The 20,987-nt window shown below is 38.7% G+C and overlaps 1 protein-coding gene across 1 annotated transcript in view; it reads right to left on the reverse strand.

Annotated features, from left to right (window-relative positions):
* The window catches only part of LOC128641240 (uncharacterized), a 33,648-nt gene extending 18,375 nt beyond the window's left edge, over positions 1-15,273 (reverse strand). Inside the window, exon 1 of the mRNA XM_053696883.1 lies at positions 14,902-15,273. Within this exon, the coding sequence (XP_053552858.1) occupies positions 14,902-15,261 (360 nt within the window). The 5' untranslated portion in view covers positions 15,262-15,273. The remainder of the gene's footprint in view (positions 1-14,901) is intronic.
* Between the last annotated feature and the right edge of the window lie 5,714 nt (positions 15,274-20,987).

Genomic DNA, 20,987 nt, shown 5'->3' on the forward strand with positions numbered 1-20,987 from the left:
ATGAGGAGAGTCCACGGCTTCATTCCTTACTTGTGGGAAACATATACCCAAGCTCTAGAGGATACTGAATGAAATGGGAGAATAAAAACAAGGAGAGGCGAACCCTATTCTGAGGGCACCACAGCCTGCAAAACCTTTCTCACAAAAGATGCTTCAGCCGAAGCAAAAACGTCAAACTTGTAAAATTTTAAAAAGGTATGTAAGGAGGACCAGGTAGCCGCCTTTCAAATTTGCTCCATAGAGGCCTCATTCTTGAAGGCCCAAGAGGAAGCCACTGCTCTAGTTAAATGAGCCTTAATCCTCTTATGCTAAGCAAATAATGCTCCTCAACCAAAAAGATAAGGAAGTGGACAAGGCTTTCTGCCCCTTACGCTTCCCAGAATAGACAAAAAACAAAGAAGTCTGTCTAAACTCCTTAGTAGCTTGAATATAGAACTTCAAGGTCCGAACCACATACAAATTATGAGGTAACCGCTCCTTTAAAGAAGAAGGGTTAGGACACAATGAAGGAGCAACAATCTCCTGATTGATGTTGCGATCAAAAACAACCTTAGGAAGAAAACCTAACCCATGACCTAACCTATGAAGAACAGCCTTATCAGCATGGAATACTAGGTAAGGGGGCTCACATTGCAAGGCAGCCATTTCAGATACTCTGCGTGCCGAAGCAATAGCCAGTAAAAGAGAACCTTCCAAGATAGTAATTTAATGTCAAGGCCGTGCATAGGCTCAAAACGGAGCCCTCTGCAAAACCTTAAGAACAAGATTTAAATTGAGCCGTGATGCCATGAGATCTATCTCTGGTGTCCCCCATCTGCTGCAGATCTCCGCAAACATCTCGGGATGGAGAGACCATTCCCCCGGATGAAAAGACTGTCTGCTGAGGAAATCCGCCTCCCAGTTGTCCACACCCGGAATGTGGATCGCTGACAGCAAGCAGTTGTGGGTCTCCGCCCATTCCAGAATCCGAGATACTTCCCTCATTGCTAGGGAGCTCCTCGTGCCCCCCCCCGATGGTTGATGTAAGCCACCAAGGTTATGTTGTCTGATTGGAATCTGATAAACTGGGCCGAACCCAGAAGGGGCCAAGCCTTAGGAGCATTGAAGATCACTCAAAGTTCCAAGATGTTGATCGGGAGGAGGGATTCCTCGAGTCCACAGGCCCTGTGCCTTCCTGGCACCCCAAACAGCTCCCCATCCTGTGAGACTTGTGTCCGTAGTCACAATCTCCCAGGATGGTCTCAAGAAGGACAGGTGCCAGAGCCACCAGGAGAGCGATTCTCTCGACCGGCTGTCCGGAGAAATCTGTTGAGACAGATCTGAATGATTGCCGTTCCACTGTCTCAGCATGCACAGCTGAAAAGGTCTGAGATGGAATCTGGCAAAGGGGATGATGTCCATGCAGGGCACCATGAGCCCAATTACCTCCATACACCAAGCCACAGATGACCTGAAGGAGGTCAAGACAATAAGAAGCTTGTCTGTAAGAAATATCCTCATGGATATGGAGTCTTTTATCGTACCCAGGAACTCCACCCTGGTACTGGGAATAAGATAACTCTTTTCTAAGTTTATCTTCCATCTATGAGATCGAATAAAAGAAAAAGAAGGGCTTTTGAATGGTCCTCTGCCAGATGACAGGACGGTGCTTGAACCAAAACATTGTCTAAATATGGCACCACTGCAATTCCTCTGGTTCTGGCCACTGCGAGCAGAGCCCCTAGAACCTTCGTAAAAACTCTTGGAGCAGTAGCTAGACCAAACAAAAATGCAATAAACTGGAGGTGCTGGTCCAGGAACCGAACTCTTAGGAACTTTAAGTGTTCCTTGTGTATAGGGACGTGAAGGTAGGCATCCTTCAGGTATATTGTAGTCATAAATTGTCCTTCCTGGACTAAAAGAAGAAGAATGGACCTTATTGTCTCCATCTTGAACGAGGGGACAGACAGAATTGGACGAAAACTACCCTCCTTCTTTAGGACCACAAACAGGTTTGAGTAGTATCCCAGACCTCTCTCTGCTGGAGGTACTGGTACAATGACCCCAGGGCGGAGAGATCCCTCACACACCCTAGAAAAGCCTCTCTCTTTTCTGGCCTTGAAGACAGGTTTGATAAGAGGAATCTGCCCCTGGAAGGATGAGACTTGAAACCTATCCTGTATCCCTGAGCGATGACCTCCAGTACCCACGGGTCTTGCACGTCCCCAAAACAAGCTTCTGAAAAGAGTGACAGTCTGCCCCCTACCAGATCCAAAGCCGGATCAGGGGCCGCCCCTTCATGCCCACTTTGACTCGGCGGGCTTCTTATTCTGCTTGGATTTATTCCAGGACTGAGGAGGTTTCCAAGTTCCCTTTGTAGAGGGCTGCTCACATTGGGATTTGTCCGAACGAAAGGAACGAAAATTAGGACCCTGTCCCTTAGGTTTGTTCTTCTTATCCTGCAGTAAAAAGGCACTTTTGCCTCCAGTAACCGTGGATATGATAGAGTCCAGGCCTGGACCAAAAAGAATCTTTCCCTTAAATGGGAGGGAAAGAAGTCTAGACTTTGAAGTCATGTCCACAGACCAAGACTTCAGCCAGAGTGCCCTACGGGCTAGCACAGAAAAACCTGAAGCCTTGGCATTCAGGCAAATAATCTGCATATTTGCATCACAAATAAAAGCATTAGCTACCCTTAAGACCTTAATTTTTTCCTGGATCGTGTCGAGGGGACACTCCACCTCGATCAACTCAGACAAGAAGTCGCACCAGTAGATAGCCGCTCCCGCAACCGCAGCAACAGCCGCTGCCGGTTGAAACAAATATACCGTATGCTGAAACATTTTTCTTAATAGAGTTTTCCAGCTTCTTATCCATGGGCTCTTTAAACGACAAACTATCTTTAAGTGGGATAGTAGTGCGCTTAGCAAGCGTGGAGATAGCACCGTCTACTTTAGGGATGGAACACCACAACTCCAACTGAGAGTCCGGAACCGAGAACAATTTTTTAAAGGAAAAAGAAGGGGAAAAAAAAGGAACTGAGTCTTTCCCATTCATTCTTAATAATATTCGCCATATTTACGGGAACCACAAAAGTCTATGGTACAACCCTGTCCTCGTAGACCTTATCTAATTTAGGAATACAAGGTTCCTCTGGTAATTTTGGTTCTGGAACCTCTAAAGTAGCCAAAACTTCCTTTAGCAGAAAGCGTAAGCATTCAATCCTAAATCTAAAGTCTGGTTCCTCCGCAGCTGGAGGCTTAGAGGCAGCAGATTCCAACCCAGAAAGAGCATCCTCTACAGTATCAGAGGCGTCTTCATCATTGTCTAATCTTGTATCAGATAAATCCAATAGACTAGTAGATGACCCCAAGGATAGCAATATTAAACCTTTCGCTTGTGCTTAGCAGGGCGAGGTAAAGCACTAAAGGCCGCAGACACTGCCGTTTGTAACTGTTCAGTAAAGTCTGGCGGTAAAAGGGCCCCTCCAGATAGAGGAATAGGAGTGCTACGGGAAGCTGCATGTGTATTACGAGATGACTGTAGGGTGTGCACCTCATGGGACAGAGACTCCTCATAGGTAGAAGGCTCAGTAGTACTAAACATATTAGCTTTCTTTGACAAGATTACTTTATCAAGGCATGTGGAACATAATTGAGCAGGCGGGTATACCGTGGCCTCCTCACAATATAGACAGGCATTAGATTTAGGTAGAGAGGGAGTACCCTCTAAAGTATCAGAGTCCTCCATAGCTTGTGCTTATAAATAGGACTATAGACAAAGATAAATTACACCTTTATACCCCCAATGGCTGGGGCACTCACCACCACCTATGACCCAGGCCCAAGAGAGAAACCACTTCATCTCCAGACAACCGCACGGTCAGGAAGAAGAGAATCAATTTGACCACACCCAGTCACGTAGTGCGCCATGCAGGACCGCACCAGCACCACTAAAAGCGTGCCAAGCCTAACAGGCTGCACAGTGCTCCAAAATGAAAGTGAAACATGTACGTTCCAACATCTGCCTGAGCCTCATCTCACACATGTCACAGCATAAACACAATATTAAAAATATGTGATTATACCAACCTGTTCAATAATCCCCTTCCGGAGACATTAACCCTCAATTCCATTCAGATAAAATAAGTCACACTGTGACCCTGTCTTCTTGCATTATCAAATGTGTATAAAAAATGAAACAATCTTACCGGAATCTTTGCCATGGAACAGAAACACAGCCTCTCAAGTTGGACAGTCTTGTAGCATTGCTCCTGACATGGACTTGAGTGATAGAAGCAGGCAGTGAAACTAGTCAACACTGATTGCTTAGGAGCTGTTAATACGAGTCTGGATGGGTTCACAGAAACTCTCCCTGCATCTCCAGACTCTAACATTCACCAATGCTCTCACTGAGAAGCTGACAAGACTACTTTAAACTCCAGTCCCATTCCGAAGAGTACTACCCTCCATAAGGAACTACTCTGTATCCTCTGGCACTTATCTGCCAACCTCCTGTGACGAAAGTCAAAGAATAACTGGGGGATGAGGGGAGTGGGGGGAGGTATTTAAGCCTTTAGCTGGGGTGTTTTTGCCTCCTCCTGGTAGCCAGGTTCAGTATTCCCACAAGGAATGAAGCCGTGGACTCTCCTCACATTAAGAAGGAAAAGTTAATTTTGACTTCTATGTCCCTTTAAAGGAGAATGTCAGTAAATTTTTTTTAAATGGTTGCATAATTAATACATACAATACGTTTATATCTAACTTTTACAAATAGATTGGGCCTATATTATTATTATTTTTTAAATAAAAAGGTCAATACTAAGGGTGTGCATTTGAATGCTTAAGTAGAATGCGAATGCAGAAGAAGGTGGCTGCTCGCCACATTGAGCTCTTTTCGAAGCCCGATTTATTGGTGTGAAAGTACAGCACACTAAGATCTGTGCAAATCCACACTGCTGGTCAATACAGCCAATCAGAGGATGTATCACCCAAAACATAGACTTGTTACACTCAAGCAACCCTGTGCGGCTTAGTTTTGTAAGGAAATATAAAGGGATCAGCTAAGGCAAGGTTTCTCAACTCTAGTCCTGAAGTATCCATAAAAAGTCAGATTTTCACAATGTCTAACTAGAGCACAGGTGAAATAATACAGGTTAATAACCATGGTTATTTAACGGGACATAATACCCAAATGTTGAAGCATTTGAATGTGATGCAGCATATCTTTAAAATAAAAATGACTAGAAAATATCACCTGAATATGTCTAAAAAGGAAGATATTTTATCTCAAAATTTTTACATTCCATTGTAAAGGGACTTTAAGCAGCCAATTGGGATGCTAGTCCTAGGACTTGCAAGGGAATGTGCATTTGACATGTGCAGGCACAGTCATGTTATTTCCCAATTCAGTTTAAGGAAGTTTACTATGAAATTTCAGTGAAATCTCATGAGATCACAACAAAACAAAGCAAGACATCATCACTGCTGATGCTGATTGGCTATTGTTTTGTTATTTTCAACTTGCAGCTGTCTAATATAACTGTTCACAGAGCTGAAGAAATTTTGAGGTAAAATATCTTCTTTTTTACACAGAGATGTTCATTTGATATTTTCTGTCAGCTTTTTACAGTTATGCTGCATCACTATCTAGATTAATAGATAAGTGTAGCACTTGCAACCCTGAAGGCCTATAGTGTAGATTTATCATTGTTCAGACAGACAAGATTACCATGTACTGAACCTGTACGCCCAAGATCACAAATTGTGGGGCGCATTTGTTTCCCATATTTAGCATTGCACTAGCAGAGCCCCTGCACTCGAGCAACCAATTACGCAAGAGAAGAAGCTTGTCAATCACCCAGGTTGAGCCAGCAACCGACAGGGGTATTCTCCTAACAAATCTCCATGTGATCATCCCTCACAAAGGAGCTAAACACAAAGTTAAAATTGCGCTAGGGACCCACAGAGTAATGCTGGTACCGAGCAGACACAGCAGTTTAGAAAATTTGCAGCAGCAGTTGCACAGATGGGTCAGAACTTTTTTTTTTAGAACCTTTCATTAACATTGTTTAAAAATACAAGAACAACAAAGTTTTCCAAAATGCAATGTTAAAAATTCAGTAATTCTCCATTATGTTCTTGGTTTTGTTTTATTTTAGGCTTAAAGGGACAGTCTAGTCCAAAATAAACTTTCATGATTCAGATAGAGAATATAATTTTAAACAATTTTGCAATTTACTTTTATCACCAATTTTGCTTTGTTCTCTTGGTATTCTTAGTTGAAAGCTAAACCTAGGAGCTTCATATGCTAATTTCTAAGCCCTTGAAGGCCGCCTCTTCTCTCAGGGCATTTTTTCACCATTAGAGGGTGTTAGTTCATGTGTGTCATATAGATAACACTGTGCTCACGTACGTGGTGTTCAGGTGAGCCAGCTCTAATTGCCTAAAATGGATGTCTGTCAAAAGAACTGAAATAAGGGGGCAGTTTGCAGAGGCTTACATACAAGGTAATCACAGAGGTAACAAGTGTATTTATATAACTGTGTTGGTTGTGCAAAACTAAGGAATGGGTAATAAAAGGGATTATCTATCTTTTTAAACAATAAAAATTCTGGTGTAGACTGTGCCTTTAAATACTTTAAACAGATACTTATTCTAGGTGAATGTATCTTGTAATAGTGAGGGTTTACTATACAATCAGAGCTAACCAGGTCTTTTAATAGGTATATACACCAGACCCATGAAAGGTTCCTGACTGTGGGCCTGATATTCAAAACCTCGCCGGCATGGAGAGAAATCACACATCATTTTTGGGATTTTTTTTTAGACCTTGTATTGTAATGTAGGAGTCTCTGTTTCACATAAAGAATACTGCATAGCAACATAAACATTTCTCAAGATAAAATTTGTGTTTATAAAAAAAAATTTAAGGGCCTCACCGTACCAACGATACTTTTTAGATCTTCTCAACTCAGCGGCGAGGTTTTGAATATCAGGCCCTGGATGAGCATGGGGATTGCCAGGTTCACTTCTAACCATCCGTACCTGATTTTTCCAATAGGGATTTTCAAGGATTTGCTTACTTTTTTCCACATTTGCTTACTTTTTTTATGCTGTCATGATTATATTATGATTATGATATGGTTACAGTACAAAATTATGTAAGTAACAGTTTGGCAACTAAAATTGCTCTTTGTATAGGAAATGCAAGAATCACAAAAACCTCTCAGGACAGATGAGCAACGTGCATGGAAAGATTGAATCATCTTTCTTGTGAATTAAATGTCAACATCTGCACCTTGCATAATTTGAATAATAAAACAATCTCTCTAGATATAATTAGGGTGTATGCATTTTTACCAAGAAAGAAATGATTAACGGGAACTAATATATTATTCAATGCTGCTAAATGACTTTCTTAAAGGGACATTAAAAGGATACTAAACCCAAATTTGTTTCTTTCATGATTCAGACAGAGCATGCAATTTAAGCAACTTTCTAATTTACTCCTATTATCAATTTCTTTGTTCTCTTTCTATCTTTATTTAAAAAGCAGGAATGTAAAGCTTAGGAGCCGGCACATTTTAGATTCAGCACCCTGGATAGCGCTAGCTTATTGGTGGCTACATTTACATTCCTGCTTTTTAAATAGGGATAGCAAGAGAACGAAGAAAAATTGATAATAGGAGTAAATTAGAATGATGCTTAAAATTGCAAGCTCTATCTGAATCATTAAATAAAAAAATTGGGGTTAGTATCCCTTTTAACATTCCTGCTTTTCAAATAAAGATACCAAGATTATGAAGAAAATGTGATAAGAGGAGTAAATTAGAACGTTGCTTAAAATCGCATGCTCTATCTGAATCCTGAAAGTATAAATTTGGGTTTGGTGTCCGATTAAAGAAAAAAAATTATTATGCATGAAGTATAAACTATTTAAATTTAAAAGGGATATTCAAATGCAATAATGCACAACACTAATAGAGTAATTGTATTATTTATTTATTTAACTTCTGTAGATGTAATATGGGTGTATGTGGATTTTTTCTTTTCAGCCGCTACTTACTGACCTGCATACAAGAAATGATTACTTTGAACGTATTTCTAATTTAATGCTGTATGACATCCCTAAGTGTAATTAAAGTTATATATATATATATATATATATATATATATATATATATATATATATATATATATATATATATATATATTTTGTCACAGATACCAGACTGCCAAAGCTACCCCCACCCCCCTACTACCTGGCTCACAGCTTAATACACCAGTTTTGGCCCTTTCATTGTTTACGGGATTTCCCAAACCCTTCCTGTGTCATGTTTTACTGTTTGTACCTCCTCATGGAAGAGCTGATCCCTTTCCGCCTGACCCCTCTCTGACTGGTCAGGCTCCTGGAGCTACTGGCCGTCCGGACGCCCACTAACCTTTACCCCAGGTCACTCCAGAGGCCTTTTGTCCCAGAGCTCTGATCTTTTGGGGGTTGGTTGCCTTTGGCGGACAAGGGCTGGGTGATTGCCGAGGGGGAGCTCCCTCAGGAACCGGGGGTTTTGGACACTCCCACCTCCATATCTTTACCAGGATGTAACTCCAGTCCCCAGTAACGGATCATGCCGCTTTTTGGACTGTGGCATCTGGGGACCGAGAGCTTCCCATTTGTGAATAAAAACAATGCCATGTCATAGTTAAATCAGTGGCCCAATTGTTATTAACCCTTAGAAAACATCAATTACTTATTCAAAAATGGGAATTACACCACCTATGCCAGGGTTGGCATCAATTTCTGTGCCCAAAACATCATTGGGCCAGGCGAAAAATAATTTAATCTCATGGAGGGGGATCTGCTGTGTGTATATTCATAGTGAAATCAGTGACCCAATGGTTATTAACTCTTTGAAAATATCAGTTACTTATTAAAAAATGAGAATTACAACACCTAGGCCAGTGTTGGCATCAATTTATGTGCCCAAAACACCATTGGGCTAGGCTAAAAACAATTGCATGTCGTTAAAATGATGATCTTACCCAGAATCCTTTATCTGTTCCGAGCTCTACCGATAAAAATAAGCTTTAAAGACCTAGAGGAACTACAGGCTGGGATTCATAGATTTTTGAGAGACAACAGAAAAGCTAGGGTAGCTGGAAGTATACTCACTAGACATAGACAGTTGGGGGGTCTGGGTATACCTAATTTTAAAAACTATTATCAAGCAGCTAGATTGGCTCAGACGCTGCTATTGATGGGGACGGAGGAGGAGGTCCGATGGGTTCAACTGGAGATGAATATTAATGGTTTCGCTTCCCCGGAGGCAATGGTTTGGAGACTACCTCCTAAACAAAATAAAATATCCACAATCACATCTCACACGATTACACAATGGCACAAATTAACGAGAGACCTTTCTCTCTTTTCTCCCAACTCCATATATACGCCATTGAAATGCGTTATGTCAACCCTACCAGCCTCCACGTTAACTAAATGGGAAAATAAGGGCCTTTATAGGATAGCAGATATCTTGGAGAATAAAAAAATGAGGTCTTACAATACACTGAGGGAGATAATTTCTCCCCACACATTACATTGGTACCAATATCTACAACTCACATCTACTATTCGTTCATTCATGACAAACTTAGAAGAGAAAACCCCAACGGAATTGGAGCTCCTTTGTAAAATGAGACAGAGGCCAAAAAAGGCAATTTCACGGTTATATTTGATCATACAGAAGGCACAGACACCAACTATTTCACTAAGACACAAATGGAGACATGATTTAGATACACATATAGAGGAGGGGGAGTGGAACCTACTAATGCGAAACTCTTGTAGAGGTTTGTTAAGCGCCGACATGATAGAAAATTATTATAAAACAATATCAAGGTGGTACCTGACGCCAACAATTACTTCACATACGACAACTGAGCGCTCCAGCCTCTGCTATAGAGGTTGTGGAATGGTTGGAACTTATAAACATATGTGGTGGGACTGCCCCTTAATAAGAGAGACTTGGGAGGATTTTTCTGACCTCCATAGCAAGGTTCTGGGTGAACCAATAACTTTGACTTTGTCACAAGCTTTATTACATGAACCATGTAGAAGACTTAATAAATATATTAACCAATTTATTAGAATCACATGCACGGCCACCAGGATATGCATCGCACGTCACTGGAAAATAGGTCCACCCACACATGAGGAGATCATAGCAAAAATTACACACTTCTATAACATGTATGAACAAGCAGCATACATACAAGATACCCAACAGACGTTCCAGCGTACATGGTTCCACTGGATAATGTATAATGCACAGAATTGAGATACAAAACAAGCAAGCTGTATGCTGTGTAGGACAAGACTATAAAGACAGTTTTAGATACATAACCAACTAAATAAGTCTCATCGGCTCGATGGGGGACCCCAATGTGAAGGAGATACTTTGATAGGCATCTGATACAGTTCTTTTTCCTCTCTTTCTTTCTTTCTCTTTTCTTCTCTTCTTTCATTCTTCTCCTTAGTATAGTTTCTTTTTTTGAATGACAGGTGAGGACCTGTATTTGATGGTCAAGCTAATATTTGCCCATTGTGCCTAAATCTACCAATTTGTTATCTTACAATGCTAACCAGTGCTATAATAAGAGATTTAGAAAGTCTGTTTTCTTCGTTTTCCAAGATATTATGATGAATGGGCTCATTTACAAACTGATGTTATGTACCAGATGACTTTAATAAGTTTTGTTTTTTTTTCCCTTTTTTTTCCTTCTTGTCATTGTTTGTACTATTTAAAACTTAATAAAAATTATTTCAACTTAAAAACAATTGCATGTCATAGAGGGCGATCTACCCTAAATATATTAACAGTAAAATCAGTGGCCCAATGGTCATTAACCCTTTGAAAATATCAGTTACACTTATTTAAAAATGGGAATTACAGCACCTATGCAAGGGTTGGCATAAATTTCTGTGCCCAAAGCACCATTGGGCCAGGCTAAAAACAATTTCATTTCATGAAGGGGGATCTACTGTGTGTATTTTCATAGTGAAATCAGTGGCCCAATGGTTATTTACTCTTTAAAAATAAAAGTTACATATTCAAAAATGGGAATTACAGCATGTATGCCTGGATTGGCATTAATTTCTTTGCCCAAAACACCATTGGGCCAGGCTATAAACAATTGCATGTCATGGAGGGGAATCTACGCTGTATATATTCATAGTGAAATCAGTGGCCCAATGGTTATTAACCCTTTCAAAATTTCAGTTACTTTTTCAAAAATGGGAATTACAGCACCTTTGCCAGGGATGGCATCAATTTATGTGCCCAAAACACCATTGGGCCAGGCTAAAAACAATTGCATCTCATGGAGGGGGATCTACCCTACATATATTAACAGTAAAATCAGTGGCCCAATGTTCATTAACCCTTTTCAAAATATCAGTTACTCATTCAACAATGGAAATTACAGCAACTATGCCAGGATTGGCATTCATTTCTGTGCCCAAAACACCATTGGGCCAGGCTAAAAACAATTGCATGTCATGGAAGCGGATCTACCCTGTATATATTCATAGTGAAATCAGTGGCCAAATGCTTATTAACCCTTTGAAAATATCAGTTACTTATTCAAAAATGAGAATTACAGCAACTATGCCAGTGCTGGCATACATTTATGTGCCCAAAACACCATTGGGCCAGGATAAAAACAATTTCATCTCATGGAGGGGGATCTACTATGTGTATATTCATAGTAAAATCAGTGGCCCAATGGTTAGTAACCCTTTGAAAATATCAGTTACTTATTAAAAAATGGGAATTACAGGACCTTTGCCAGGGTTGGCATCAATGTCTGTGCCAAAAACACCATTGGGTCAGGCTAAAAACAATTGCATGTCAACCCTTCATATATTAACAGTAAAATCAGAGGCTCAATGGTCTTTAACCCTTTGAAAATATCAGTTACTTATTCAAGTATGGAAATTAAAGCACCTTGGCCAGGGTTGGCATCAATTTATGTGCCCAAAACACTATTGGGCAAGGCTAAAAATAATTGCATGTCATGTAGAGGTATCTACCCTGTGTTTATTAATAGTGAAATCAGTGGCCCAATGGTTATTAACTCTTTGAAAATATCAGTTACTTATTCAAAAATGAGAATTGCAGCACCTATGCCAGGATGGCATCAATTTCTGAGTCCAAAACACCACTGGGCCAGGCTAAAAACAATTGCATGTCATGGAAGGGGGTCTACCCTGTATATATTCATAGTAAAATCTGTGGCCAAATGCTTATTAACCCTTTGAAAATTTCAGTTACTTATTAAAAAATGGGAATAACAGCATCTATGACAGGATTGGCATTCATTTATGTGCCCAAAACATCATTGGGCCAGGCTAAAAACAATTGCATGTCATGGAGAGGTATCTTCCCTGTGTATATTCATAGAAAAATCAGTGGCCCCATGGTTATTAACCCTTTGAAAATTTAAATTACTTATTCAAAAATGAGAATTACAGCACCTATGCATGGGTTGGCATCAATTTTTCTGTGCCCAAAACACCATTGGGCCAGGCTAAAAACAATTTCATGTCATGGAAGATGATTTACCCTACATAAATTAATTAACAGTAAAATCAGTGGCCCAATGGTCATTAACCCTTTGAAAATATCAGTTACTTTTTAAGAAAACGGGAATTACAGCATCTATGCCAGGATTGGCATTCATTTCTGTGCCCAAAACACCATTGGGCCCGGCTACAAGCAATTTCATGTCATGGAGGGGGATCTACCCTACATATTAACAGTAAAATCAGTGGCCCAATGGTCATTAACCCTTTGAAAATATCAGTTACTTTTAAAAAAAATGGGAATTACAGCATCTATGCCAGGATTGGCATTCATTTCTGTGCCCAAAACACCATTGGGCCAGGATAAAAAACAATTGCATGTCATAGAGGGGGATCTATCCTACATATATTAACAGTAAAATCAGTGGCCCAATGGTCATTAACACTTTGAAAATATCAGTTACCTATTCAAAAATGGTAATTACAGAACCTATGCCAGTGTTGGCATCAATTTGGGCCAGGCTAAAAACAATTGGGCCAGGCTAAAAACAATTTAGTCTCATAAAGGGGGATCTACTGTGCATGTTTATAGTGAAATCAGTGGCCAAATGGTTATAAACCCTTTGAAAATAGCAGTTACTTATTCAAAAATGGGAATTGCAGCACCTATGTCAGGGTTGGCATCAATTGCTGTGCCCAAAACAACATTGGGCCAGGCTAAAAACAATTGCATGTCAAGGAGGGGGGGATCTACCCTACATATATTATCAGTAAAATCAGTGGCCCAATGGTGATTAACCATTTGAAAATATAAATTACTTATTCAAAATTGTAATATTTGTATTGGTGCCAACGTATGCCCTTTTTTCCAGTTTGTATATCCAATTGTTGTATAAAGGGAATTCACCTCTGTGTAACTACATTATATGAATCATATTGTTATTTAAATAAAACCTATATTTTTATTTTAAAGTCAATTTAAAAGGAGAGTCTAGTCCAAAACAAACTTTCATTATTCAGATAGGGCATGTCATTTTAAACATGTTTTCAATTTACGTCTATCACCAATTTTGCTTTGATCTCTTGGTATTCTTAAAAGGGACAGTTTACTCAAAATATTTCTCCCCTTTAATTTGTTCCCAATGATCCACTTAACCTGCTGGAGTTTATTACATTGTTTACAGGTATCTCCTTTACCCTTATATTGGCATTTGAAATAGTTGATTTAGCATGTGGTATCCCCACCTATTCTGAAAGTTTGTGGCCGCAGGTCCAAGCTATAGATAAGCTTTGTAAACACAGCCAGCAGAAGAGATTACACTCCCAGTAGGATATAGCAGAGATAAGGTAATAAAATGTTGATTTTCCATTGTTCTCTCCAAGTACTGGTGACTGGTTTATGGACAGATATAAGATAAAGAAACATGTTTATGTACGCAATGTGATACAGTAATGAGATCTGATTATACCTACAACCTCAACCCATTTTATTAGGTTGTGGCTTCAAAACACAAAATAAGAGCTTTAATATACACAAATAACCTTAAAAATCAAATTTTCATACATTTTTTCTCTGCAGTTGGTAAAAAAAGCTAATTTTAAACACATTAAAGGAAAAAACTATTTTACAGTATACTGTCCCTTTAATTGAAAGCTAAATCTAGGAGGTTCATATGCTAATTTCTAAGCCCTTGAAGGCCGCCTCTTAGCTCAGGGCATTTTGACAGTTTATCACCACTAGAGGGTGTTAGTTCAGGTGTTTCATATAGATAACAATCTGTTCCTAGGAGCCAGCACTGATTGGCTAAAATGCTGACTGTCAAAAGAACTGAAATAAGGGACAGTTTGCTGAGGCTTAGATTCAAGATAATTAGAGGTAAAATGTGTATTAATGTAACTGTGTTGTTTATGCAAAGCTAGGGAATGGGCAATAAAGGGATTATTTATCTTTTAAAACAATCAATATTCTGGTTTAGACTGTCCCTTTAAAGCAGTCTGACAAAAAAAATTGAAGAAACCAACTTCCATAAATAAGAAACAGACTATCAGGAATAAGAAACAGCTTGAATAAGAAACCAACTTTGGACACCACTGAATTAGATCATATTATTATTGCATTGTGAATTAGATGTTTGTGCACACCTGACACTGACAGGTACTCCCTTCTAAACTCCCACAAGCCCCAAAATAAAACTGTTGGTTTATTGAAGGACTATTTTTAAAGAAGCAATAAATTAGAAAAAAAAAGTTTTTTGTATGTCCCCTTAAGAATAATTTAGCAAGTTTTACGTCATGCAAATACTAATTTGCTATGTATTTGTAATACATTTGAGTGCCTACCTTTAGAGTCCTGATCTCTTTTCTCCAGGGAAACAGAAACAAATGTACACAGACAAGCTCCAAAATTTCAAACCCCTTTATCAATTTTCGTAATTCTTCAGTTCTTTGCTTTTCACTCTGCTTAAGGCTAAGGCAGTTTTCTTTAATAACCTTAAAGTAAAAGTCACCTATGTCTGCAGAGGAAGTCCGTGACAAAAGGTATCTACTGCCCTGCAAGTGCTGGATACTACATAATAAAACATTTCCTTGGTGGCTTTTTTCTTCATAATAAGTAATATAGTCACGGAACAACTTCAGCCTCTCAGGGGTTCCTCTCATGTTTTGAGAGTCTTGGTTTGCTTTTTCCCCAGTGTTCAGCATAAGGAAGTTCCAAGCATTAGTTCTGTAGAATAGGGCTTACTGTTAGATTGGCTGCCATTTAGCACGAAGAGACTCTTGACTGGTTGTTGTTAATGTCAATCAAACAGGCCAGGCCAGTACAGAAGTCAGGAAGTGTGAATGAAAAGTGAAAGTAAGCTATGAGAAAAGCTAATGCTTAGTTCTGCTTAGTGTATTTCACTCACTGCTTGCAGAAATAAAATGCAAAATAGTTTCTGTCATATTAAATAATTTTCCCTACCTACGCAGTATTGATAACTGTATTTATCTTCGAAAAAAAACAAATTGGTTATAGAATGTAGAGAGATGCACCAGAGTATTAAAAAAATGTCCACACCATTAATAAGCATTATAGTATTTTAAAGCATGTATATATTCTACACATTTAAATGATTAATAAAAAACTAAAACATATCCCCATGTAAGGCATCTTTATCATTCACACAATAAATTATGTGCAATGGAAATGGTGTGTGCAATGTATATAATCACTTTAAAAATACCTATGGAAGGAACATTTCTGAAAAAAAAGTATATCACACTTTTGTTTATCTTAATATGTAAATATATTATGTATCATTTTTTATCCAATTGGCCCAGCACATTCTAAATCTATCATTATTATATGTGGATTTTATTGCATGTGAGAAGGCTGCAACAAATGTTTAAACAAAAATAAAAAGTATATTTTTGTTATGATGTTAGAAAAAACATTGAACATATCCAGGTGACCACTGTTGCTACTATAATCACCTTACCAAACTGCTATCAAGTTTATTCAAATCTGAAAGAGGGGCTCTAACAGGGTTTTGGGGGTTGTAATAAAAACTAGGGGGCTCTGTGTGTCAGAGTGAAAATGAAAGCACACTTTCCTGCTAGGTGATTACTGTCACCACAGTGATCACCTAGCTATTTAGACAAAATATACATATTTTTGTTTTAAAAAAATGGTCCATAAAATAAAATGCATTGGTGGTCTATTTTAGATTTTTTTTTTTTATGTTTCCCTGGAGAACCCCTCCTCAGTAGAAACTCATGATTTACTTACTTTTTAAACTTTTTTTTACGGGAGGGGGTGGCTGAAAGAGCAGGTAATTATTTTTCAAATAAGGGTTCTTGATCATCTGTAGCTGCGGTGCTCGGACAAAATTCCGACTGACAAAATGCCGAAGCACATTCGTCCGTCAGACATATGTCCGAGATACACTGCTTCCGACTGCACGCCGAACAGCACAATTACGCAATCACGTAATTGCGTAATTGTCATCAGTAAAAAAGCGGAGAATTTAAATATATATTGTGGTGTCATGTCTCCAGGTAAATAAAAATAGATTTGTAGCTTTTTCCAATATTTAACAAATATAGCTTTGAATAAGTTAAACTCATGGAATAAAGCAACTTAATATTAGTAATTGAAAATGATTTGTGTAAATAAAAAATAGTGGGAAATCTGAGGAGAAAGATTCTTGAAGTAAACTCACTCAGAATAAGATTTGTCTTACAAGAGACAGGCTGTATTAATGACAAAAAATAATACACTCTGTGCGCACAAGAGAAAAATAGGAGACAAAATGGTGAGCAAAAAGATAGAAAAATATGTATCCGCTATATATGAGATGTAAACTTGAATTAACAAAATATACTTTGTAAGTTACAAGATGATCTTACTTGAGGCAAAAACAGTTTATGAGCTGAGGAAGTTTGTACCTGATCGGAGACTGAAATGTATCGAAGACACAGCTGGGAAGCAGCGTTATTGATTAGGCAGCGTTCACTGAACAGGTCAGAGAGGAGGAGGCTGCAAGATGCGAGTGCTGTACGGCTCCTGTGATACAGCGTGTGAGATGACGTCACAGATTCAGGCTATAGATTACGGCAAGGGATAAATACCTTGGAGAAGTAAGTTTTGGAAGATATAATCACTTGAGATACACTTTGAAAGTGAAAACTTGATCCAACGTAGATGATTCTCAAAATTTAGTTAAAGGCTTGAAAGAGTAGAAACGGAGGAACAGGAAGTTCTTCAGAAACACAACTTCAATAATCAAGCATTAAACAGGTGTGTCTGATATCCTTTTATAGGTGAATAGTAAAGGTGGACAAAGGGATTTAAGGTGGAATCATGACAGATCCCCCGTCTCAAGGCGGACCTCCTGGGAGCAGAGACCCAGGTTTGGAAGGGTTGTGAAGATGAAATTCACGTAATAGCTCTGGAGCGTGAATATCACGTAAAGGAATCCAAGAGTCTTCTTCAGGACCATATCCCAACCAACGGACCAGATATTCAACCCGTCTCCAACGGTTGCGGGAATCCAAGATCTTTTCCACCTCGAATTCAGACTGATCTGCACACAAATCCGCATCAGAGGAATCATTCCCGGGTAGTGAGTCTAATGTACCAGAATAAGGTTTCAAGAGAGACACATGGAAGGAAGGATGAATCCGTAGATGAGCTGGCAAATGGAGAATGACTGCATTAGGATTCAGGATTTTCTTAATTTTGAAGGGACCTATAAATTGGGTTGCCAATTTTTTGCAGGGAACTTTCAGTTTTATATTTTTCGTGGATAACCATACACGATCTCCAGGTTTATATGATGGGGGAGGTATATGTTTCTTGTCAAAATAAAACTTTTGTTTATCTTTTGCAGTCTCCAGATGTTTTTTCAATAAAGGTATGGAGTTTTTCAGTTCAGTAATATATTCGACAGCATAGGGAGAAGATGAGGTGATGTTAGAAGTGGGTATTGTTCTCGGATGATAACCATAAGAAGCAAAAAATTGTGTCATTTTAGTAGAAGTGTTAATCGAATTATTATAAGCGAATTCCGCCATTGGTAGCCAGTCTGACCAATCATCTTGAACTTGAGAAATATAACACCGAAGATACTGCTCTAATGTTTGATTTAGTCGTTCTGTCAAACCGTTAGACTGCGGATGAAAAGCTGTTGTGAATCTGGGGGTGATCTTCAATAGACGACACAATTCCCTCCAGAATCTGGAGGTGAACTGAGTTCCCCTATCTGTAACTATTGAAAGTGGTAGACCATGTAATTTTACGATATGGTTAATGAAACAGGTAGCAGTGGTTGTTGCAGAGGGTATCTTCTTAAGTGGAATGAAATGTCCCATACGAGTAAGGTGATCAACGACTACGAGGATACAGGTATAATTCTTCGAAGGTGGTAACTCTACAATGAAATCCATTGATATCATATGCCAAGGAGTGTCAGGTATTGGCAGAGGAGTCAACAAACCGAATGGTTTATGCGAAGGTCGTTTGGTTCGGGAACAAACTTGGCAGTCAGTGATATGGCTACAAATATCTTGTTTCATTTTCGGCCACCAATATTCTCTATTCAACAATTCATGGGTTTTAGTAATACCCGGATGTCCTGCTAATGGAAGATTATGGAAATGATGAAGTAATTGTTTTCTTAATGTTGGTGGTACATACAGAAGTTTGTGATAATGATATAAACCAGTCTTTGAATCTTTAGTACAGATTGAAGGGATTGTGGAATCTTTGAGTTGAGCATGCAGTAGATCAGAATGGAATGAGGTAATAGAGGCTAAGAATCTGTGAGTGGGTATGATATTTTGTGCCTCTTCCTTTTCAGGTACATTCTGAAAAGTTCTGGATAGAGAGTCTGCTTGAGTGTTTTTTTGATCCTGGACGGTAGTGGATGAGATAGTTAAAGCGATCTAGAAAAAGGGACCATCGGACCTGACGTGAAGATAAAGTTTTGTTTTTCTTTAGGTACTGTAGATTCTTGTGATCTGTAAGTACTAAAAAAGGTTTGGATGTGCCTTCAAGAATATGCCTCCAATGTTCCATGGCAACTTTTATTGCCAAAAGTTCTAGGTCACCCACAGAGTAATTCCTTTCTGCTGGAGTCAAGAGTCGGGAATAAAAGGCAACAGGATGGTTAACTTGTGATCCAATGCGTCGTTGAGACAAAATTGCCCCAACACCAACATTTGAGGCATCAACTTCTAAGGTAAAATCTGCATCTGGATCAGGGAGCTGTAAGATGGGAGCTGAAGTAAAACATTTTTTCAGATGTTCGAAAGCTTCTTGTGCTTCAGTAGTCCAACAAAATTTAATTTTTCCTGTCAATTTAGTTAAGGGTTGAACTATGGAAGAATACCCCTGAATAAATCTTCTGTAAAAATTGGAAAAACCAAGAAACTTTTGGAGAGATTTTAAATTGGTAGGGACAGGCCAATCCAAAACAACCTTTATTTTGTCAGGATCCATTTCTATGCCAGTTGGGGAGATGATGTAACCCAGAAATTTGATTGTCTTTACATGGAATTGACATTTCTCTAATTTAGCATAAAGATGATGCTCTCTTAACCTCATTAAAACCCATCGTACGTGTTTGATGTGATCAGTTATGTTCTTAGAATAAATTAAAATGTCATCTAGATATATCACTACGCAGATATCTAATAAATCCTTGAATATCTCATTTATAAAAAACTGAAAAGTTGCTGGAGCATTTGTCAAGCCAAAAGGCATGACATTGTACTGATATAAGCCATAACGAGTTTTAAAAGCTGTTTTCCACTCATCCCCTTTCCTTATGCGTATGAGATTATACGCACCTTTCAAATCTAGTTTGGTAAAGATTTGAGCATCAGTTAATCTTTCTAAGAGTTCAGGGATGAGTGGAAGTGGGTAGCGATTTTTTACTGTAATTTCATTTAAACCCCTGTAATCTATAATAGGACGTATAGTACCATCTTTATTGGTCACAAAAAACATTCCAGCTGCTGCTGGAGAAGTGGAAGTGGATATAAACCCTTTTCTTAAATTTTCATCGAGATATTCTCTAAGGTATTGTAATTCTTTATTAGACATAGGATATATTTTACCAAAAGGTATGGTGGTATTAGGTTTAGTGTCTATAGGACAATCGAATGGCCTATGTGGTGGTAGATTTTCTGCCTCTTTAAGATTAAACACATCTGAAAACTCAAGGTATTCTGGGGGTATTTGAGGTTGTATGTGGTTTATAGAGATTGTAGGGTAACAAGTATTGGTACAGTACTGAGATGTATATTGTATATTATTGGTTACCCAATCAATACTTGGATTATGCAGCTGTAACCAAGGGTATCCTAAAATGATAGGATGGATAGAGTTAGGTAGTATATCGAATGTGATATATTCAGTATGTCCATTACCTGTAGTAGTGAGTAGTGGAATAGTGTGGTGTGTTATTGGACCTTTTAAATGAGTGGAACCATCAATAACTTTGACAAGAATAGGGAATTGCTTTAACACTCTGGGTATTTTATTTTTTGTAACATAAGTTTGATCCATGAACATGCCAAACGCCCCTGAATCGATCATGGCCTCATTCAGCAGAAGATGTTGATCCCACTGCAAAGACAATGAAATGGTTAAGTGTGATATCATTTTAGAATTAATTTGAGGGTTAACTATCAATATCTTACCCCTCTTCTGGCGTATTAGAGTTGGACAAGTGGACACTGTGTGGTCTTTGTTTCCACAGTACATACAAAGATTTAAACTTCTTCTTCTTTGTTTTTCTTCGTATGTTAGAGGACCCTTAATTGTGCCAATTTCCATAGGTACAGGACTTGAAGATGGTTGTTGTACATGTGGTTGATGGTACTTCTTTGGATATGGTTCAGGTGGTACCTTTTCAGCACGGCGTTCCCTGAATCTCCTATCC

Source organism: Bombina bombina, chromosome 1 (assembly GCF_027579735.1).
Source record: "Bombina bombina isolate aBomBom1 chromosome 1, aBomBom1.pri, whole genome shotgun sequence".
NCBI classification, from domain to species: domain Eukaryota; kingdom Metazoa; phylum Chordata; class Amphibia; order Anura; family Bombinatoridae; genus Bombina; species Bombina bombina.